This window comes from Olea europaea, chromosome 7 (genome assembly GCF_002742605.1).
Source record: "Olea europaea var. sylvestris chromosome 7, O_europaea_v1, whole genome shotgun sequence".
Lineage (NCBI taxonomy): Eukaryota > Viridiplantae > Streptophyta > Magnoliopsida > Lamiales > Oleaceae > Olea > Olea europaea.
In genome coordinates this window covers 23,623,259-23,646,404 of record NC_036243.1, presented here as the reverse complement: position 1 = coordinate 23,646,404, position 23,146 = coordinate 23,623,259, and the positions used below count along the sequence as shown (strand labels likewise).

Below are 23,146 nucleotides of genomic sequence, written 5' to 3'. Positions count from 1 at the left end.
CTCCTCATGTAAGGAGAGTGTATACGGGCATGTTAACCTCCAGTGTATAAATAGAAAATTTCTTTTGATTTCGTGAGTAAAGGGAATCTTTTTGAATAATTTTACATTTCCAGTCAAACACTGCGAGCATGTTGCATCGACATTTTATATTAGACAGAATTCTACGCACAATGTTAAAATGTTGGGGATTCGGGTTGGGACCCTGGAGGAATTTACCTAATTATAGTAATAATTTTGATTTGAAATTGTAGAGAACTGGAGGGAAGTGTAATGGAGAAAAGGCAGAGACATGTTATACAGACAAGACACATGGTATTAAGGTAAGAAATCAGCAAAGAATCCAAACAAAAAGTCTCATAAATTTGTTTCCATCTCTCCATTCTCTAATCTAATCTTTCACAAAATTCACACACAAAGAATCTCCATGAATGCAATGTTCACAAGCTCATCCTCCGCCACCGACAACCGCCATGGTGTGACACCAGTGACCACCACTACCACCCCTTCATTCATCAAGATCACATCAATTTTCCTCCTATCATCTTCCCTTTTCTTTCTCTTCAAACACTCTTTTGATGCCACCTCTACCACCCCTACCCCCACCACCTCACTCCAAGAGCGTCAACTTTCTTTCTTCCCATCCACCGACAAAGTCCCATTTGCACCGTCACTTCCGCCGCCACCGCGTAAACCGAGGTTTGAGAGGACTGGAATAGTTGACCAGACCGGTGCCATGACGGAGGACTTCGTAGTCGGAGAATTCGACGAGAGTCTGATACAGAGTGTGATGGTGAATGAAAGTGATTACCAACTAGAAAATTACGAGCAAAAAGTGATTAAGGTTGACAAATTCAGAGTCTGTGATTCGAGTACGATCGACATCATTCCTTGTTTGGATAATATGGAGGCAAATTCTAGGTCGAATTCCTCAGAGAAAGTCGAAAAGTACCAGAGAAATTGTCCTCAACATGGCAAAGGATTGGACTGTTTGGTGCCTAGGCCTAAAGATTACAAGCTTCAAATTCCATGGCCCAAAAGCAGGGATGAGGTATAACCTTAATTATCCAATCTTTGTGAACGTTAATTAATTTTGATTTTGTCTTTGAAATGCTACCTTCATTACAAAGATAATGCATAATAATGTATAATTTATTAATTGGGGGCTTAACATTTTAGAAAAATCTAATTTTATATGAATATGATTTCTTAGTTCAATAACCTTATTGCAGACTAAAATTACTGTTTAGATGATAGTTTACCAGAATGAAGACAATTTAAAGAAGTTCTCAAATGTAATCGTAGGTTTGGTATGATAATATACCTCACACAAACTTGGTCGAAGATAAAGGAGGACAAAATTTGATATCAAGACAAGGCAATAAGTATACATTTTCAGCTGGCAGAACACAATTTATCCTTAGCGCTAATGAACACTTGAATCAGATTTCCAAGGTTCGTTTATTTTCCAAAACCGACAAAATTTTACCGTTTATTTGCGTTATCTTTAATTTCCGAAGTAAGTGTGTATAGATGGTTCCTGAAATTGCATTTGGGAAACGTACGCGGGTTGCCTTAGATATTGGTTGTGGAGTGGCGAGTTTTGGTGCACATTTGATGGAGCGGAATGTAACAACTCTATCAATAGCTTCAAAAGATCTTCATAATAACCAGATTCAGTTTGCCCTTGAACGAGGTGTGCCTGCCATGGTGGCATCATTGGCAACACATCGTTTGCCTTATCCAAGCGAGGCTTTTGATCTGATTCATTGTTCAAGTTGCGGAATCAATTGGACTCGTGATGGTATATTTGCTTTATCTCAATTTGATCTATTCTTTTTGTTTCTCTATTTTGTATTGCAACTGAAAATTTTGTCCGGCTCTTCATGATGTGACTGAATTCGGAGGAAAAGTGGCAGCGATTATTTTTTTTCTTCTCTAATATGATCATATTATAGTACTGTCATTTTGTGCAGCTTTCTTCGTATGTTTTAACACCTAAGTCTTTGCTGATTATTACTTGTGGATTTTGGTGAAGATGGGCTTTTGCTTCTCGAGATAAACAGAATGTTAAGGGTAGGGGGATATTTCATTTGGATTGCACGACCAGTTTACGAACATGAAGATAACCTATTAGATCAATGGAGAGGTAACAGGTCTTCATAATATAATCGTAAATGACAATTTTTTATTCATTCCCTGTCTGTCAAACACTTTTTTAGTACTTTTGATTATTCACCGTATAATTATTGTCATGAATGTCTTCGTTTCAGCACAATGATATAATATGTAGTACCACTAAATCTTAAACAAACTTGTTCTCAGCGATGGAGGATCTTACTAGCCGCATGTGCTGGGAACTTGTAGAGAAGGAAGGGTATATTGCCATATGGCAAAAGCCGCTAAACAACAGCTGCTATCTCAGCCGTGATTCTGGTGTACAGCCTTCATTATGTGACGCTGACAATAATCCTGATAACATCTGGTATTTTACCAACTTCTTTGTATTTTCACAAAACATTATTCCAGCTGGCCTAGCATTTTGTCTGAATTAGCTTCATGTTTATACTTGGAAACGTTGTAGAGCCTAATTATACTGCTCACTTATCCCCTCGACTGTGAATTTTTGAGGTGTATTTTAGTTTCGACTTCTTTTATGCAGACAGAAACTGAGAGGCTTTAGTTTTCAAATCACAGGTACGTAAATCTGGAGCCATGCATAACCCGTTTAGCTGATAATGGTTACGGAGCTAATGTTACTAGCTGGCCTGCACGTCTGCATTATCCACCGGACAGACTTTTCAGCATCAAAATGGATGCTGATAAGTCTAGGAAGGAAATTTACAAAGCGGATTCAAAATACTGGAAGGAAATTGTAAGCGGATACGTTAACGTTTTTCACTTGAAAGACATGGGTATGCGCAATGTGATGGACATGAAAGCTGGATATGGAGGGTATTTTTCCTTCCTTCTATTTGCACTTCAATTTCTATGTATTTTATAGCTGTCAACCATGTGAATACTGTGAGATTGTTTGATCGTACTTAAAAAGGTGAAAGTACTTTTTCTGAAAGTAAGTAAAAACTCTCCGAATCACATTACAGGTTTGCCGCAGCATTACATGATCTTGAGGTTGATTGCTGGGTTATGAATGTTGTTCCTATCAGTGGTCCAAACACATTGCCTTTAATTTTTGATCGCGGCTTGATTGGAGTCATGCACGATTGGTACGAGCCCTCTATATGTCTCGTACATATTTTCACAAGAAAACAACATATTTCTAATACTTTTACACATTCTTACAAAATCCTTCTGTAGATGTCCGTCCATTTTCGCTCTTCTTAATCAATTTTGCTATTCTTACTGAAACTTTTGTTCAAACTTGAGCATGAAACAATTTGTAGGTGTGAGCCCTTCGAAACATATCCAAGAACATATGATCTGCTGAACGCAGTGGCCCTTTTCTCTGCTGAACAAAAAAGGTAAAAATTTCAGTTTTTCCCGTCAGTGTCTAAAATTCACTTATATTTAAGGGAAATCTTGTTTCTGCATCGGATTTTTTTTTCTCAGATGTAACATCACAAACATAATGCTAGAGATGGATCGAATCTTAAGACCGGGTGGACGAGCTTACATTCGTGACACTATATCGGTCATTTATCAACTCCAAGAAACTGCTAGGGCGATGGGATGGGTGACCTTTATGTTTGATAGCGATGAAGGTCCATATTCGACCTGGAAACTTATGACTTGCGAGAAACGTCTATAATGTCATCGCCAAGATTTTTGCTTTTGTTTTCCATTCACAAAAGTTACATTTTCTTCTCTTTTGAAGACTCTAATTAGTAATGTGTATTGTAGTGACTTGACAGAAACATAAAAGGATTAAATTTTCATATATTTGTCGCATTCCAATATAGAAAAAAATTAATTTTCTTGTCTGGAAATTATTGTCTTAAATGTCTCGAAAATTGTCATCGGTGGTCCAAAAACATCGATTGGAAAGCCAGAAAGATACCATTGAACATTTTCTCGATATACAATGTTTTTGAGAATGCATCTACATAACAACATTCACACGCCAATTTTAATTCAGTAACACAAGCAACATACTCGGCCTATAGTTTTGTGTTTGGATCTTTACTTGCAGCAGTGTTCACCTGTTTGGAAAGATAAGCTTCATAGATTTCTACCACCACCCTGGGATCCTTCTCCACAAGTTCCATGTACTCTTCTCGCTTACTAAGCTTGTCCATGTTGTCCATGATCAACGACAATGATGCATCAAGCAAGCATTTTGCAGAGTGCTGGTGAGCGAAAGCATAATAGGGGAGTGAGTTTTCCCAGTTCAGTCTGGACATCAGGAACTTCTCGCAGTGGGTCTTGAGATGTGTAACTTGATACTTTTCAGCCAGCACCAAGAGGTCACAAGCCATGTGCTCATCGAGGCATGCTTCAGCTGTGTACAGATAGCTGACGAATGCTCGTAGAGCATCATATGATGCATCACTGACTTTGATGGTCCCGCTTATGCTTTCCTCCATTTCATTTTCGAGCATGGCCCGAAACACTGGAGAACGACTTGTCTGCATGCCAATCAAGATTATCAAAGTTAATACAATTAACTAGATGATAGTAGCAGAAACCAGGAGCTTCCGTCTGATAGGGGAATATAGAGAAGGATAATCTCAACCGAGAGAGCTATTCATTCAAGTAAACATCATGACGCAAAAAGTGTCTATATTTTCACTTCTGGAAATATGGGAGTTGAAAGGGAGGGCGGAAAAATGAGCCCTTAAGCCACAATAAATGACAGTCACCCTTTATATGATACAAGGATGTGCAAGGACCCTATGATGATCGGAAATATCACAACAGCAAAAAGCTTTTGAATTTATAGGAGGCTTTAAGAATTGCAGCCACGCATCACCTCACTCTATAATACTTTGAGCACGTCAGCTAGATTAAGCCCCCACTACATACAGATTCTTTTAAAACTTGTTTGCCCAAACTCATATTCAATTACATTCTCCCAAAAATAATTTTGAACGTGGAACCGTAACTTTTTTTACTTTCTAACCCCACATTCTCTGAAAGTATCACTTCAACAATACCTATTCTCAAAAATTCTACATCAAACATGTTCTAAATGACTTCACTGCTTCCATGATAATTTTTTCATATCACCTAGTCCACTTATCCATATTTCTGATGCTTGGAATCCAGTTCCAAATGATAGACAAAGATAAAGATGGCTATCATTTAGGCCTTACGATTTACACGAAGTTTCCTTTTGCTATAATTTCTGCTGAAAGTAACTGGAATATTGGCATAAATCGATAATTTCAGGGGATAAAATCATAGAATGGAAAGCTGAGGGCTCTATGAGACAATCCAAGTTACAAGACGTGATTAACAATATAAATCATTATACAATCTCAACCAAATGTAGGAGTTTTACGTAAAAGATATTATTATATTTCAAATCAAAGTGAAGCTATTTTTCAGGGATTCCTAAAAATCCTAGGGGCGTACTTTTGATCTAGAGATGTTCCTAAAAATGTCTTTCGCTGAACAAATTATGCAGTGATCCATGTAAATAACCACGGAATATATAGAAGAACCAGAACTTCTAACTTACACAGATGCCATTGCTGGATCAAGTGCAGAAAAACATTTTTTTGAAGTTCAAAGTTCCCACAGACATCTAACCAGTGGATTTTAAGCAAAGATGTCTTATAACAGAACATAGTAGCTTCTTCAGATACAAAAGCAAACATGCATATATTCACTTGAGTATCAGTAGAACTATTTTTGTACATATATTTCAGTCATGCTTGCACAGAATTCACCAGAGGCAATTTATTATCTTTTTGGTGAAAACATAAATATTCAATAAAGCATAGAATCCCATTTCTTTCACATTTATTGTCAACACTCGGTAGTTCCAATCTTCATTACATAACTTTCTTCACAATTTCAGCAGATGAATTTAGAAAACACCAACTGTTAGGATCGATTCTTTGTACTGGTGTAGAGCTACATTAAAACTAAAAGCCAGAAAAAATTAAATTAAAGTGTTCCAAATCCCATCATTTCCCATCAAAATATCCCAAAAAAACCCAGCCGTAAGACGATTTATTATTATTATTATTTTTAACGGAAATGGTGAAATGGGTACCATACCAGGACAGCCCGATGGGCAGGGACGGAGGGAAAACTGGTCTGAGTATCGGCAGAATCAGTCGAACCAGAGGCGATCAATACAACATCAGAGAAGGCCAACGTATTAGACCTGGAAATGGATATGGGCCCACCAGATCCAGTAGAGAGTAGCCGGAGGAAATTGACCTTGGCCTTGAGGTCCTCGATCTCGCGCTTGAGCTCCTCCTCCGTCTCGCCGGCCTCCTCGTAGCACTCCCTGCACGTGCCGGCATCACGTGCCCCATACTCCTCCTTGCACGAAATGCATTTCATCTTTCCCCTCCTCACAACGGATCCGTCTTCGTCGTAGTCTTCGTCTTCTCCCTCGTCTTCCTCCTCGTCGTCAAAGTCTGCGTCGGTGTCAGAAGAAAATCGCCGCCTACGGTGCTGGCTACGTCGCATTTTCTCTTCAGAGTGATGATTATAATTTTTTTCCTTTTCTTAAAATTTCTCTCTCCACCTTTTGTGCCTTTCCAGCTAGAAATATGTGGGCTGTCTTTTGGGACATCTTCGAAAACACGCGACTTATGTTGAAATTGGAGTAGATTGGAGAGGCTCTGACTGTAGAGGAAATGAAAATAAATGGGGAAACTGCAGAATTAATCCCCTCAATTTTAGGGATTATAACAACTTGGCTTGAGTTTCGAGGGTGAGTTTAATTGTGAATATTCATAAAAAATATATTTTTTATACCAACATTTCTACTTTATATCGTTTGACTGTCATTTTTTTTCATAGAAAATATTTTTCTACTTTTAATCATGTAATCATATTTTTCTCAAAATCAAGAAAAATATATATAATTTTTTAAGTAGGATTTTATTTTTCAAGGAATTCACTCTCTCTTACCTATCCATCTCTCTCATATACCTACCAATAAAAAATAGACAAGTGTAATATTTTTTAGGTTGAAAATTAAATCAATCAAAGAAATTTAGTTGACAATTTTCATACAAATAAATTATATGTAATTGAATTATCTAGAATTTATTTTTTTTCCATATAAATTTCATACTTGCAATCAAACACACCATAGAGAAATAGTTCCCTCGTGTTTTTAATTTCCTTGTAGAAATTTACACTCATATTCATCCTAAAAACACGACTTTGTTGGGAACACAATTCTATCTTTCAAAGAGAGAAAAATGAAAGAAAAGTCAATAATGCCTCCTAGTGCCACTATTGTCATCACAAATATATATAGACCTTATTACATGTATATCAAAATTTACATAAAAGGATTACATAATATTCATATGACACTCTATCATTTGTCAATTTAAAACACAGTCGACTTTTTCATCCAATCTTTTTTAGTAATCGTTTATGTACAAATAACAAAATTCAATAGAGTTAATAGCACAAAACGTCCCTATGTTTGGCACTTGTTGCAGAAAACGTCCTTACATTTCATTTTTTTGTATTTTCGTCCTTATTTCAACGTTTCGTTGTGAAAAACGTCATTCCGTCCATTTGCCGTCTATTTCACAGTTAAATGTACATCTGACTCACTTTTAATTTCAAGCTTGAAGGGTAAAATGGTCAGACACTCTAAACAAACTCTGCTTCCCACGATAAAATGGTTATTCCCAAAAAAGAAAAAGAAAAAATTATTCTCCGCGAACTGCAGTGCCGAAGCCTACTGTTCATCATCACCGTGGTTGATGCATTTTTGAAAATTCATTGTTCATCATCACCACGGCTGATGCCCTTTTAGAAATCCCGTGTTAATCATCACCCGTGTTTGATGCATTTCGAAAATGGAATGTTCATCGTCACCACAGTTGATGCGTTTTCGGAAAACAAATTTTGGTTTTCATACTAGCTATCATTCGCTATTACCAAAAACTCGCTAAGCTTAGTCTCAGAAATCTGCACTATAAACTAAAGCCGTAAACATGCTTTCCCCAAAGTTGGACAATGTTTGCGTAAAATATCCCTACGTTTGTCACCTATTTGCGCATAACGTCCCTATGTTTCATATTTTTGCTAAAACCGTCCCTGTACATCCTGTTTGAAATTCCTTTCATTCATTGCATCAACAACTCACAGCAAACTCAACAAGCAACCCCACACACTAATCAACCCACTAACTCCACTTACTGGTCAAACTTCAAATTAAAAAAGCAGTAGACTATACTGAACAAATAGGTCTGTAATGATACAATAAAAGGCTTAATATTATAGTTAATATTTACGGCCAAATTTGCATCTAATATATTGGCAAAACAGAGATGTCCATTGACATAGCATTCATATGTTTAAACAAAAGAAATTTACAGTTCAACGGTTACTTCAAGATAGTCGCAAACTGCATTCTACAGAAACCAAAAAAATGATCTGATTGTCCCTAATTCCTTACTGGTGGTAGTGCCCCTTTGCAGCTCCTACTGTTGTGCCATGATTCTCCACATTTTCGACAACTTTGAGTTTGACTTGCTCTTTTCTTCGCGCCAGATATACCTGCTGAAATTGTCTTTGAAGGGGTTTTATTTTGCGAAGACATTCTAGACTTCTTTGCTTGACTAGAAGACTCCACCTCATTAGGTTCTTTTCTTCTATTCTTTTTTGGCCTCTTGACCTTCTTTGTGTATGCAGGTGGTCTGAGTCGGTTGAGACCTGGACTAGGCCATGAGTCTGGTCCTGTAATTGGGAAAATTGAAGGCGTATACGTGATCAAATAACAGTCCTTTTTGTAGATGGCATGTACATAATCAACAACATTAAGGCCTTTTGATACCAATGAGGCAATCACGTGGCAACAAGGGATTCCCGATAACTGCCACCCACGACATGTACAAGTCCTTGCCCTAAGGTCAATAGAATGTACTGTAATGCCTACATTGTGCTGAACTTGGAACTTCTCATTCCCCGCATATTCAGCCCATTCAAACCTTGACGCTTACTGTTCTTTTCGAAAAAAATTTGGATTCTAGGGCCCACTATTGATGTCCATCTATCAGCTGCCTCCCTACGGGCTACAATTCTCTTCATCAAGTATACCCTAATCTCCTCAAGCATAGTTAGAATGGGCTTCTCTCTTGCAGTGACAATTGTATTGTTGAATGATTCATACAAATTGTTCAGCAACATGTCACACTGCGTCCACTCTCGAAAGTGGGATTTGCTCCAATGGAAGGCTGGTTTTTGTTCTAGCCACCCATACGCGGCTGGGTCGAGGTCCAACATTTTTGTATATGTGAAAGCCACTGTGGCACAGTAGTGGCTCTGGCTGCATCCCAAAGGCAATTCTTCATAGCCAGTCCCTTATGCATCGCGCTGAAATTATTGTACAAATGTCGAACACATGTTCTGTGCTCCGCACTCTCAAACAACGACTCAATCGCATTAACCAACCCCTTTTGCTTATCTGAAATGAATGTTTAGTGCATGCCATTGTGTATATGCAAATTATCTTTCAGCAGGTCTAAAAACCACCTCCAATTGTTTTCATTTTCTACCTCAACAATTGCATACGCTATTGGATACATACCATTGTTTGCATCCACTCCAACGACAGACAATAACTGCCCACCATACTCCGTCTTTATAAAGCAACCATCTAGACCAATCACCCTTCTACACCCCTAATGAAACCCTCCTTTAAAGCTCCAAGGCAAACATATAACCATCGGAATTCTCCAGCATAACCTTCAACAAATGCTGTGGTCCTACTATTAGTCCACTTCAACTCTTCACAATAATCCCACAGTATTTTGTAATGGTCCACCACAGTCCCCCTAATCTTCTCTAGTGCTTTCTCCTTAGTTCTATACACTTGCCAGAGTGATATATTACCTAAATCGTCCCTTTTAACCCTCTTCGTGAATGTGCTGACTTACATATTTGGTTCGGACCTCCAATCAGATAAATATCTATCTACCAAATACGTGGAAGTCACTCGAAAATTCTTATACACCATTGAGCATGTATGCTCTGGCACATATGTTTTGATCATCCAAGTTGTCTTGACACGCTCCTTGGTAGCATACAAAACCAAGGGACACTCTCACTTGCACTTAGCTCTCAATCTTGATGTATCATTCTTCTTGTATTTAATCTCTCTGTTGCTCATAACTGAGTATGAAGTGATGGCAGCCTTCAACACAGTTTGGACTCAAATACCAAACCTAAAAATAAGAAAATACAATCCTCTTAGTCATCCATAGAGAATGGGCTACAAGTGAGGTAAACAATGTGTTGAAATTACCTTGACTGAATTTTGGGTCTCCCATATCAGTCATTGAATTGAAAGCATCAGTCGAAACCCTTCTTCTTGAAGTTGTATCATCCTCATTTGTACTCTCCATACTTCGCAACTCATCGGAGTCCCCATAGTCGGTATCCGAATCCCTAACTTGATGCTCATCTCCCACACCTAATCCAAAATCAAAATTTACCCTTTCACGCTCAATTTCAGCAGTAGATACTGGTTGATCCTCCATCTCATAATCAGATTCCACCAAACTTTCAACCCCACATTCAACCTCAGCTTCAACCCTAACTTCATCATTTTCAACACCCATATGACCCACATTTTGATCTTCTTCGCAATGGTATTGAAGGGTTTCCTCGTACTATGATCGCAACTCTTCAGCATTGTCGTGAAAAACCTGATCCGACCAATCAATTTTAGGCTCCACACCTTCAATTTCTTCCACATAAAGTACATAGCAACCTTCAAAAGTTTGTGGTTCATCGCATTGTGCATCATCTTCTGGGATCGATGCATGCATTGCCAATGCATGCAATTGCAATGGGGCGACAACATATATCTGCACGACTGGACGGTCACCTCTATCCCTAAGCATTTCCTTTATATCCTTCTCACTCTCCAATCTATTCAACCCCTTCCCTAAACTCAATTTTTGTTTTCTGTAGTAAAACCCCAACATTGAATCATTAACAACCGCATCTAAAAACTTCGTTAAATTACCTTTCGTAAACATTTTGACATGGACAAAGTCGAAGAACACCACAAATCCATTTTCGTATGACAGATTGTTTGGCTTATCATAGTAGCGGCCTCTGTTATGCAATTTAACAGTGAGTAACCTGAGTTTCACCTGCATGCAAAACAATACAGAGATTAGGGTATAAACAGTGAAAAATGATATGGAAATGGTGGAAATGAACAAATACACGCTGATCAAATACACAGCATAAATGCTTAAAGGCTAGACAAAACCACAAAAATTTCAGCTTCCAACCAATACCGTATAATCTCTGATTCTTATTAATCAGGGAAAAAAATGATTGAATATTAAGATAATGTGTTATTAAAAAGTAAATAAAGTTTTAATTTACGTATAAAATATTTTATTATATGAATGTGTGGTTGAAAATGATCATATAACAAATCATAAATTAAACCCTTGTTTGATCTCATTATTCTAAAAATTCATTTTTTCAAAACTCATTTTCAACCACATTCTTCAATAAAAATAATATTATACATAAATCCAAAACTTTTCTTTACTTTTTAATCACACATTCTCTATCAATCTACTATTTAAAATGTATTATTTCTCCCAAAATGGGGATAAAACAAGGGCAAAATTAATAAGATCAAACAAGCCCTAAACCTTCTCGTAATTTTTGCATCTTATATCTTTATTTTGACTCTAACACCTCAGCTTAGATTGACATGTTGTAATTTAAAAGAAAATTAATTTTGGCAATCAGATAATAAAATCATTCATCATGAAACAACTTAAATTACAAAATTGGTTACATATGATTAAAATTTTGGGGAGAAAACGTGCATTTTAGAAATATGTGTCAATGTCAATCTAGGTATATATATTGAATTGGGTTAATAGCATAAAACGTCCCTATGTTTGGCACTTGTTGCGGAAAACGTCCTTATGTTTCATTTTTTTGCATTTTTGCCCTTATTTCAACGTTTTGTTGCGAAAAACATCCTACCGTCCATCTGTGGTCTATTTTATAGTTAAATGCACACCTGACTCACTTTTAATTTCAAGCTTGAAGGATAAAATGGTCAGACACTCCAAACAAACTCTACTTCTCACGATAAAATATATACGTTAGTCTTCATACTCAGAATTATTCACGTCCCCTACCGCCCATCCGACTTCAGCCCTTTCACATATCATCGGCGATTTCAACACGAAGGGTGGGCAGTTTTTTGCACGCGGTGGAGACACACTAATAGAAGGTAGGTGGGTCGCAGTGGAGCCGTTATTTTTGAAGTTAGTGTTCAGAATTTCAGACATTGAATGATCGACGCTTGGTTGCTAATTTTTTATGGGTGTTCTCATTTTTTCTTGCAAAGTTTTCTGTTGAAAGCGAAATGCCTCATCCATTCATTAGAGGACTCAACAATGCCACACCCACATACGGTATGAACATTGGAGGGGGGTTGATAATTGATTTCCCTTCATTAATCTTAATTTATATGTGTAGTTCAAGTTTGGAACTTGATTAAAATCGAAAATAGGAAATAGGAAGAGAACCAGACGTTTTGGGAGAAATTTTTGGGGGTTTTTACGAGCTTGTTTGGTACAGATTTTAAGTTAATTAAAATTAATTTTTTTTTATCGTTATTTCACTATTTTAGCTGTCATTTTTAAATTTTTCTCTCACAGATAGGGTCCAATTTACTTCTAATAATTAAAAAATCAATTATCAAAATCCCTGCCCACCGTAATTGATTTTAATTGGCTCAAAATCTATACCAAACAAGTGCAAGCACTTGGGCTGAGATTACGGGGATGTTGGGTTGCAGTGGGTTGACAAAAGAAAGAAAAAAAAAAGGAAAAAGAAAATAAAACTATAACTACGCAGAGGCCCTCGCATTTTTCAAAATTTTAAAAAGCCCTCTCGGATAATACTACACATCACTTACTCTCTCTCTAGGGTTTAAAATCAACTGCTCAAATTCTCCCCGTCTCTCTCTAAACTCGTGTAAGTCTCCCTATCTCTATATTAATTTATCATGTACCGTGTTCTGTGGGCATTTTATCATATGCAAGAAGTAAAATTACGGCCTTTTTTTGTGAAATTCATGGTATAGTTTTGGTTAATTTTTGGGTTTTAAGGGCTTGGAAAGCTTGAAATTTGCCTTTATTCTGAAAGGATTTCGGTTTATATAGTTAATTCTGTAAATATGAGTTTTTATTTTTTTGTACATGAAACAGAACTGAATAGTTTACTGTTGTAAATATTTTAAAGTTTAGTTATAGTTAATTTAATGGGTTTTAAGGGTTTGAAGCTTGAGAAAATTATAATCTTTTCCTGGCTTGCGAATTTCACTTGGTAATGTTTCTATTTCTTTTTGATCAATTTGCAATGGTAGAAGGTTTTTCTTATGTTCTTAATAACAAATGTACTTTAATTTTTTGAATTGTATATGAAATCTTTTACTAGTTTTTAGAGTTTCTGGTTCTCATATAATTTAACAAGAGAAATAAATTTGTTTTATTTTTTTGAACCTGCAGAATCTTGGATATTAGTGGTTGGGACTTTCCTGGTGAAACCCTAGTTTATGAGCTTCAAAACTTGTAAATTTTGTGTCTTTTCTTCAATTGAAGAAAAGACATGGTTCATACTAAGAAAGAAAGCAATGGATGTGCAGGTGGCAGTGGAAATGGGAGTGGAATAGTGGCATTGAATACTGTCCTTAGTGCAAATGGCACTGCAAAAGTTGAAAATAGTGGTACAAATTTCACTAGGTTGGCTGGCGATTCTTTACGTACATACAAGAGGCGAAAGAATGTGAAATGCACAGATCGTGGGAAGGTTTCGGAAGATTCAGTGAGTCAAATTACTGAAAAGGTGTCAATAAAATTCACTTGTTTCATTTTTTCCACAATATGCTTCATTATTTTCTCTTGGTTTATATTCTGCTGAAAACGGACAGAGCTTTGTGTGCTTTTAGTTGCCACTATCTCCTTATCTTGAGGCGCTTAGATCGGGAATGTTAGCTAAAGACTTACTGTTGGAGAAAGTCCATGAATATCTGCTACCTGATAACCTCATGTGCTAAGCTAGTTTGTTTGCCAGGCTACAAAGAAATCACGAGGGTAGGGTTTTTAGATTTACTATAAAGGGGAGGCGAGCACTTTGGAGTACCTTGGATAGAATTTTCATTATAGGAAACTGTTACATATTAAAGAATCTTATTTCAAAAGAAGATGCATGCATTTTGATTAGAAATGAGCTCTCTTAAAAAATGCTACATGAGTTGGCAAGGGATCCTAGGGAAAGCATTTCACCTCAATTTATATTGACTCCACAATCATTAGATGTCTCCAACCTTATTTTTACCATATATTACCGCAATCTAGCATGCTCTCACCACTCTTATCAAGGATCTGGAAAAATCTTTAGAAATGAAGGGATGGGCAGAAAGTAATATACTGTGGGATGTAGAATTACAAAAGCTTTATAGAATAAGAGGGTTTCTTGGTTACAGGGCGATTCACCAATAATGATTCTTCTCATGACCGTTTTCCTGTCTAAAATGATGCTGGATTAGAGAAGTGGAAGACAGCACATGGGATCAATGTTTAAAAGGGGTAATTGGGTACTGAGGCGCGTTTCTTTTGTGAGGATAAGTTTAAAAAATATATAAAATTGCAAAATTTTCATAACCAAAAATTTAAATTCACAAGCTAAAAATAAATCAATAGAGTGGCAAATAAATTATTCCCATTCATGGTAAATCTTCTTATATGTTACAGTTATGACTTATGAGATCATATTTAGTTAGAACATGCATAGCTTTCTTCTAACCATTATAAAAATATTGAAGAAGAAAGGAAAGAGATGAGTTAGAGATTTGCACTAAACACAAGGCTAAATAAATGAACGAACAAAATAATAGAAACAAAAATTCACAAAAAGGTGAAAAAGACTTGACTTGACATGACATTGGATCTCAACAGATAGCTTTTGCGTGGTGTTTTGGTGTTTGGCCTTTGTAAAACCCTTTTTTATTCTTATTTATATAACTGCTTTTATTGTTTAACATAATGATATTGGACTTTTCAATTTGCATTTAACAAATTAAAAAATGAGTTTTTAATTAGTGTCCCATGCCAAAAAAACTGAACAAAAAATAGGAGCGCATGACTCCAAGAATCTGAGGCGTGAGCTTTGAGGTGTGAGCATTATAAATGGTCTTCAGAATTCATGCCTCAGTAATTTCTATATGTACCTCTTGATGAGGCGTGCCCAGAAAAGGTTTTTTGAAACCAGGATGCATCACTTTGACTTAATGAAGATGGACCTTAAATTGAACCTTCTTTCTGAAAGTTCATCTATGATGATTATGAATGGGAATCAATTAACTTTTAAATTTGAAAAAATTAATAAAGAGATGAAATTTTTTGACCCACCTTTATGTAAGTGAAGTTAGATACCTTAAGATGAGCATTATGTTTACTGGGAGAATGGTAGTGAACAAGAAATGCTCCCATTAAGTCATATAATGTGGAAAATGTTGAAAACAGAAATGACAATGAGAAAGTAAAGTTCGTTGAAGATCTGTGTATTTTCCCTTCCCCCGGTGATTTTATTTAGAAAGTTGAGAAATGAATTCAATGATATCAGCATTAAATGCCAGGATGTAAGATAGTTGAATGCCTATTGAGGCTGGATAAATGAAATGATTCTATTGAAGTCGAAGAAGTGATTTTAATCTTAAGGGAGCGATATACCTAATATGTGGAAACACATAAGTGATAAGTTCTTCGCTATGGATTCCCTTCGATGCCTCTGTTTGAGTTTCATTTCATTTTGCTAAAAATCAAAGTCAAAAATGAATATTAACTCACATTTCATATGACCACAAATACTATCCACTTTTTCCACCGCTCATTTATTGAAAAGTAAAATTTTAGCAAAATGGAATGAAAGCCAAACAGAAGCAACATCTAGGGTGCTACTGTTAATGTGATGGAAATTACGCGCCAGTCCATTGAGCCAGCTGTTTTTGTGAAATTGATCTTAATGGAGAGATCACATATTCGAGTGAGGTAGTCAACAACCTGTCCAACTCTGTTGAATGGCTATTGTTTTAGTGTCTCAAAAGGGAGTGAAATGGACATAGTTCACCAGTGAAAGAATAGCAACAAAAGATGGCTTTCTAAATGTTGCAGGTATTTTGTGTGAGGTTATTTCTTTTGCTCTTTCAATATGTCTTATGTATTGAAAGCTATGAGTGAGGTATGGGAATATAGTACTCACAATGTGTTGTGGTGCTTGCATTTGTTGAGTTTAGTGCATTTATTTGCAAAGATAGAAAACAAATAAAATTGATGGCTTTTGAATGTTAATCTGGTCAATCTTACATTACATACCTTCATTTTTCCTTTTTCATTTCCTTTAAGATTTATTGCTGCTGCTTATAAACCATAATTCTTCATATACATTTTGATTATAACTGTCGCATCGCTCTCTTGGTGATTCTTGACATGAATGAATATTTTTATCTTCTCCGAGGAAACAGCTTGAAACAATCCGTGCTGATTTTGTTTGTGACGACCTTTCCATCTATTCTCTTTCTTTTCTTTCTCCCCTTGTTTAGGATAATCTATGATATTGCTTTCATTTAATACATAATTTTATTAGCATATATATATTCAATTCGAGTTCTCCTGTAGCAGTCGTTCTTTATGTGCTCCGGGGCATTGTGTAAAACAAGATTCACAGAAGAAAGCTGAAGGAAAAACATGGCTTGGTTATTTAGCTCATTGTAGAATCATGCAGTTCAATGGTCAGAAAATGCTTCAGTCACTGCATCTTATTTCTTGAGATTATCTTTGGTAGTCATTATTCCTAAAGATATTTCATACTTGATCATGAACTATTCCATGATCTTATTAGTTTTTGGTTAAAGTTTTGATATATCAATGTTTATGTGTGGATTTGATGATGTCGAAGTTCCTACAATGATATTTGTACCATTACTTCAAGAACGAAATGTTTTTACCAGTCACTTCATTGTTGGCATTTCTCATTTTCATGTATCCCTTCTCTGTTCTTCTCTAAGATTTCTTGATTTGATCTTTGCAGTCAGTGAAGCCATTATTGGATGCAGTTCCATTCACAAATTTTAATACGCAAGTTAGTGGTTCTCAGAAAGTAGCTGATGCTCTTATGAATTCCAATGATTTCTCCCTCAAGAAACAGAGAAATTATGTTTTGGAGCAAATATGTCAGTCATTAGAGAGTGAAGGTGCTTTGAAGAAATGCATTCAAAATGCTCTTTTGTTTCATCCGGGAAGTGGTAGCAGAACTACTATTAAGGTACATAATGCTATTAGAATTTTAGGATTCCATTCGTCATCTGATGCATAAGAATCAGGAACCACTCTTCTTTTTGTCTTTCTATATGCTTATAATTCTATTTTGTATCTAAAAGATGATGTAATAAATCTTTCCAGTTTGGTCCCCAGGACTCTATTTATTCTTGTGAAAATGGAAGCAAATGCTCCTTGCAGACTGGGTTTGTATGTGACGATATCCAAAATGCAGCTCTAGGCAGTGTAGGTAAACCTTTCAGAAGATCAGTTAATGAATCGAATCATTGCACTGGTACAGAACTCTGTCGGTGCATGTTTTCCGATATCATTATGTCAGAAAAATTTGCCCAACTATGCAGTTTACTGCTCGAAAATTTTCATGGATTGAAGGCTGACAAATTATTAGATTTGAGTCTAATAAACTCAAAGATGGAGGAGGGTGCATATGAAAGTTCACCAGTGCTCTTCTATTCGGACATTCAACAGGTATGTTTTGCACTTCCCTATAATGTCCTAATTGTTAGTATCTTTAAATACTCTTGATTGACAGCTCATATATGTTCATAGATGCATAGGCATTTTTGTTTCATCTTGCCCCATATAGGGATCTTTAAGTCTGGGGAACAACTGATGTATATAGCTGCTGTGGGTAACAGCAATCGGTGTCAAGTTACCCAATCTGTGTCAAGGGGTCTACTTCGTTCTTGATTTGCATGTATGTGGCAATGTACTGTGCCAAAAACATTTATTTTGTTAGTTAAGTGTTTGAAATGATTTACTTTCAAAGATTAATGACTGCCCTGAAACTTTTATTGTCTATTAACTTAGAGGAAAAAAGACACGGTAATGAGAAGTATAGCCTTTCCTGGTGTAACTTTGAAGATGGCCCTTGATCAAGCCGAGGGGAGTAGAAGTGTAGGATAAGGCTTAGGTGAGCCCAGTCAAGTTGATAGTGTTGTTGTTGACATAAAGGTGCACTTCTGAATATTGTGTTTCAATTTCTTGTGACGCATGCATCTGAACATGATCACCTGTGGAGACATGGGAGTATCCTGTATTTTCTGAAAACTTCAGGGTAGTTAGGCAGTGTAAATTAGGATGTTAAATCTTTGAGAAACTATGTGGATGCAGATGGGCAACACAAATATAGATGGGTTATCTTATAAGGAAAACAGAAGGTAACATTTGATAGGAGGGTAACTTTCGAGTTTTTCTTTTCTTATCTTGTTATTGGCAAGGTCAAAGCTTAAGTATATTAGAATTTGGGTTTCTTGCTTCCCTTATTTTATTTTTAAATTTCTTTTGCACTTGATCTGTATATGGGTAGATTTAAAGTAGCTATTGGGTGTGTATCTCATACAATCAAGTAGGGAAGATGTTGCTTTATGTTTCCATATAGCCCTTGTTTGATACCCATTTTTTCAAAATACATTTTTCTCTCCCTTCTTTTCAACCTTACATCTTCAATAAAATAATATTACACGCAAAATTAAAACCTTTTCTTAATTCTTAACCACACATTCTACACCAATTAACTATTTCGAAATGCATTCTTACTTAAAAATGGGAAACAAACAAGGGCATACTATCTTCAGCCTTAAGTGCTAACATCCTTTTATAGGTTTGGAAGAAGCTCCAAAAGGTTGGCACTGATATGACAACCCTTGCAAAGTGTCTTTCAGATAAATCAATTACTTCTCTTAGTGCACAGGTAGATTAGACTTGCAGATATTATATTTATGCCTATGGTGTCCTCCATTGATTTGTTTTCTGTTTCTATGCCTTAATGTTTTTTCTTACCTTTTTGGGTATCATCAGGTGGGCAGTTCTGGACACAACATTCCTGAGGATTGCAGGCATGAGGTAATAGTTTCCTCTTATTTCCCTTCTCATGCTCATTGCGGGTGGGAGGCGGGGTGAGAACGTGTTGAATGAGCAGTTTAAGATTGTTAATTATCCAAATCAAGTATGTATGGACCTGTTTCAAATATGTTGTGGCCTCATTTGTTGCATTGTGGAAAAGAAAGTACAGGGTGGCTGGACGATTCATGCGACGTCTCATGTATGCATCATATGATTTATATTGATACTAAATTACAAAATAGTTAATGCATGTGTAGAAGCTATTGCAATGCATTTTGACTATAAATTCTATCTTTACTTTACATCCGTTCTTATAATAATCAATTTGCCAGATCTAGTTGAATAATAAGTGTCTCTCACCTTTGAGATCCGTTGTCTGGTTGGCAGCTGGTTTTTATGAAGAATTTAGATATATTTCTAAGCTTGTGGTTCGTTTTAGTCCTTAATTATGCCATATTTTTAACGTTTATCCTGATTACCCTGTAATGAACATATATATGATCAGATAATGAAGGAAAGAAAAATTATTTGTGAGTGCATAACTATTTCTTGTAGTTCAGTTTTGTCATCCTGTATTTATTACTCTTTCAACGTTCTAGATTAAATGGTCTTGGAGATTATGAGCAATATTGAATCATTGTGTTAATGAGTGAAGCTATTGTCCAGTGGTAAAGACTAATCACGTAATCAGTTTGAGATCTCTAGGATATCCTCAGTAGTTGTGGAAGGACATGATATTTGTAATTTTCTGACACTGGCAGTTTCTTACACAAGAATCTGACATGCATGCTAAAGTGGAGCAAACAGAGGCCTGTCCTATCTTTGAAGTCCGCTCTTGCAGGTGTTGCGGAGAGAAGTCAGATGGAAGCAATGGTCTAGTGTGTGATTCTTGTGAGGAAATGTATCACGTCTCCTGTATTGAACCTGCTGTGAAAGAAATTCCCCTCAGAAGTTGGTACTGTACCACCTGTTCGTCAAAGGGGATTGAATCCCCACACGATGACTGCATAGCTTGTGAGAGACTGAATGCTTCCAGATCATTGATTGATGCTGATGGAGGAGATGACCTCGTGGATGAGGAAGCGCCTGAGGAACTGGAGGATAGTTCAAATGAGCTAGTCAGCGATGAAATTGAGCTGGAAAGGGAGTTTCAAAACTGCAAGGTTTGTGGAGCCGAGGTTGGAAATGATGAAGATTATAGAATTTGTGGCCATTCCTTCTGTTCTCAAAAGTTTTTCCATGTGAGATGCTTGACTAGTAAGCAGTTGAAATCTTATGGTCCGTGTTGGTATTGCCCTTCTTGTCTATGTAGAGCTTGCCTCGCAGATCGAGATGATGATAAGATTGTTCTGTGTGATGGCTGTGATCATGCGTATCACATCTATTGCATGCAGCCTCCTCGCACTTGCATACCCAAAGGGAAATGGTTTTGCAAAAAATGTAATTCTGATCTCCAGCGTATGCGCAGAGCAAAAGGGATGTACGAGAATACACAAAACACAGCTGAAAAGAGAGCCTTGGATGGAATGCTAAAGGGCGAAGAGGGTTTGGATAAAGACGGTGGTGTTGACATGCTTTTAAATGCAGCCAAAACTCTGAACAATGAGGAGAATCAGGCGGCCATGTGGTTGAATAGTTAAATAATTAAGCAACTACTATTTTTGAGGACTAAGAGCCTAACCTTGGTTTTTGTTTGACACAGGAGTTCATGTACCTGTAGTTTTAGTGTAGGACAACGTATGCTGCTTCATCATGTAGTTGACTGATATTTTTACAGATTGATAGACAGAATTTGACTTTGATGGTGGGACTGATATCCGCTTTTGCCCGACCGAAGAATTCCTGCCCTCTGTCTGGTATATTTGTATGATAGCAGTTGCTGAATTGTCTTAGGTTTGTACTTTACAGTTGATACTTTTCTTTTCTTAATGGGAGGAAGGAGGAATCAGGATATATTTCGTTGGTTGTTAGATTAGATTACACCATCGAAATATGGAGAATTACCCTCCTTGAAAATTAGGCCAAGAGAACATATTTGTTTCCCCCATGTTAAACTCTTTTGGAACTTTTCAAAAGAGGTTCAATTAGAAATCTTGTTTTTCAAAAGTGTAGCAACTCTTATTTCTTTGTTCTTTCCTTTATCTTCTTTTCAATTTTCCTCCATGGGTCTTCAGGGAATGTTTGGTATGTATTACTAGGATTGAATTAGTTTCTCTTCTTTAATATACGATCCATACCAGTTTACCTTACCAAACATATGCCATTGGTGTACATTTTGTGGCATTGCCAGAAGATCGTCTGAAGAAAAATAGATGGGGCTTTACCATTGGAAGATTGGATTTACAAAACTTAAAGAGTAAAAGCTGATTTTTCTCTCTTTTCTCAAACCATTTCGGATACTTTGAAAAGCACATTGAACTATCTTTGTGGTTGAGAGCCCTCACAGCCCTGGAACAAAGACGCAATTATTAGGGGCACGCTCTACCACTGAGCTAATAGCCTGTCCATCGATTGTTTATTTGAAGTAGACTAATTAAACTATTCATAACGGAAAGGCTTTGTTTCGATCTATTGGATTAGCACTCCATTAATTATTCATATGCATAAACGAAATTACTTCCACTCCAATACTTGTATACGTGAAAGATGGTTAAAGGAACCGAACTTGCTAGTAATCGCAGTGAACCAAAAAACATTAAATTCGTTCCCGGCAATGAAATGGGCATACCTCAATTATATCCAAGAAACTTGAAAATAAACGAGTACAATCTCAAATGCACAGCGGGGTAGCTATTTACTAATAATAAACACAGTACAACTTTTATGTAAATGTTACATAAACACACACACACACATCATTTTATCACTGTTACTCCCTTGTTACATGCATATGTAGTTATTCCCTTGTTACATGCATATGTATTATATTATACAAACAAGACAATAAAAAACTATAGCTTTCGAATTTGGCACTATGTTCATCAAGAATTCTAGTTACCGGCACTTATCTTCGCCTTGTCGTTGTGCTTCTTGGCAGCCGTGACTGCCGATTTTGCTACATTCTTCGCAGCCTTGGCCATTTTCTTTCCCATCCTCGTTGAAACGTGCTGCTTTCCTTTGGGAATCAAACTTTCATTCTTGCTCGATCGTGGACCATTGCTGTTGCTGGAATTCATTTCTACTCTTCTTTTGAAAATGTTTTATATGTTTATGAACTCTCTTTCTTTTGCTTGGTGGTGTGTCTCTGAAGAAAGATATCAGGTATTTATACGGCACGAGACCTATGAGATTCTTGGAAACCCTTTTTTCTACAATGTTCTCGTGTAATGTTGCTGTAAATTCTATGGGATTTCAAAGAAGAAGACACCTCTTTGCTCATGATCTTCTCTAAATGTTGATGTCAACTAAATATCTTTGTTAAATTTAGGTTGAAATATAGATGTACTAAACAACATTGCAAGTGTTTGTGGGTGTCTCGTGCTCTATTAGGAGTAAGATTGAACGTCATTTTAATATAAAAATAAAAACCAGTATATATGGCCACGAGTACTCTATTTTTTTCCTTTTTCATTTTCAGTAGTAATTCGTTTCTGCTAATTAATTTCATGTAAATTCAAAGGAAGAAAACAGCCTTTTGCTTATGAGTTTCTTCAAACGTGGTTGTGAATCAAGGACTTGAATTTGTGGTTGTGTGTTCTTCTGTGTTAATTAGAGTTATTATTTTATTTTTATATGCAGAATTAGAGTAATATCCCTGAAATTTTATTGGGTTGCACGGTGCTTTGCATGGCTTCCCATAGAAGTTTACT

At 36.5% G+C, this 23,146-nt stretch overlaps 3 protein-coding genes across 10 annotated transcripts; 2 read left to right on the top strand and 1 right to left on the bottom strand.

Annotated features, from left to right (window-relative positions):
- Positions 1-329: 329 nt before the first annotated feature.
- LOC111397493 (probable methyltransferase PMT10) lies at positions 330-3,932 on the top strand. 2 transcript variants are annotated; one of them, XM_023024452.1, is made up of 9 exons: positions 330-1,048; positions 1,303-1,452; positions 1,531-1,801; positions 2,036-2,146; positions 2,323-2,482; positions 2,695-2,952; positions 3,102-3,224; positions 3,385-3,479; positions 3,568-3,900. In XM_023024452.1, exons 1-8 carry the CDS (start codon positions 425-427, stop codon positions 3,443-3,445), a joined length of 1,758 nt encoding a protein of 585 aa, XP_022880220.1. In that variant the 5' UTR covers positions 330-424; the 3' UTR covers positions 3,446-3,479; positions 3,568-3,900. The 2 variants fall into 2 exon arrangements, with proteins under 2 accessions (XP_022880220.1, XP_022880219.1); XM_023024451.1 differs by having other exon boundaries at positions 331-1,048; positions 3,402-3,479; positions 3,568-3,932.
- A 59-nt stretch (positions 3,933-3,991) lies between these two features.
- LOC111397494 (BTB/POZ domain-containing protein At4g08455) lies at positions 3,992-6,680 on the bottom strand. Its single transcript, XM_023024453.1, has 2 exons — positions 6,184-6,680; positions 3,992-4,583 (listed from the first exon to the last, which is right to left on the bottom strand). The coding sequence occupies exons 1-2, from the start codon at positions 6,601-6,603 to the stop codon at positions 4,116-4,118; spliced, it is 888 nt and encodes a 295-aa protein (XP_022880221.1). The 5' UTR covers positions 6,604-6,680; the 3' UTR covers positions 3,992-4,115.
- A 6,358-nt stretch (positions 6,681-13,038) lies between these two features.
- Positions 13,039-21,443, top strand: LOC111397490 (PHD finger protein EHD3-like). Of its 7 annotated transcripts, none has more exons than XM_023024448.1 (8): positions 13,039-13,131; positions 13,665-13,696; positions 13,802-14,001; positions 17,245-17,478; positions 17,616-17,960; positions 19,096-19,185; positions 19,293-19,337; positions 20,099-21,443. In XM_023024448.1, the coding sequence occupies exons 4-8, from the start codon at positions 17,329-17,331 to the stop codon at positions 20,975-20,977; spliced, it is 1,509 nt and encodes a 502-aa protein (XP_022880216.1). In that variant the 5' UTR covers positions 13,039-13,131; positions 13,665-13,696; positions 13,802-14,001; positions 17,245-17,328; the 3' UTR covers positions 20,978-21,443. The 7 variants fall into 7 exon arrangements, with proteins under 7 accessions (XP_022880216.1, XP_022880214.1, XP_022880217.1 ...); XM_023024446.1 differs by having other exon boundaries at positions 13,665-14,001; positions 17,616-17,721; positions 17,812-17,960; XM_023024449.1 differs by lacking the exon at positions 13,665-13,696.
- Positions 21,444-23,146: the final 1,703 nt, after the last annotated feature.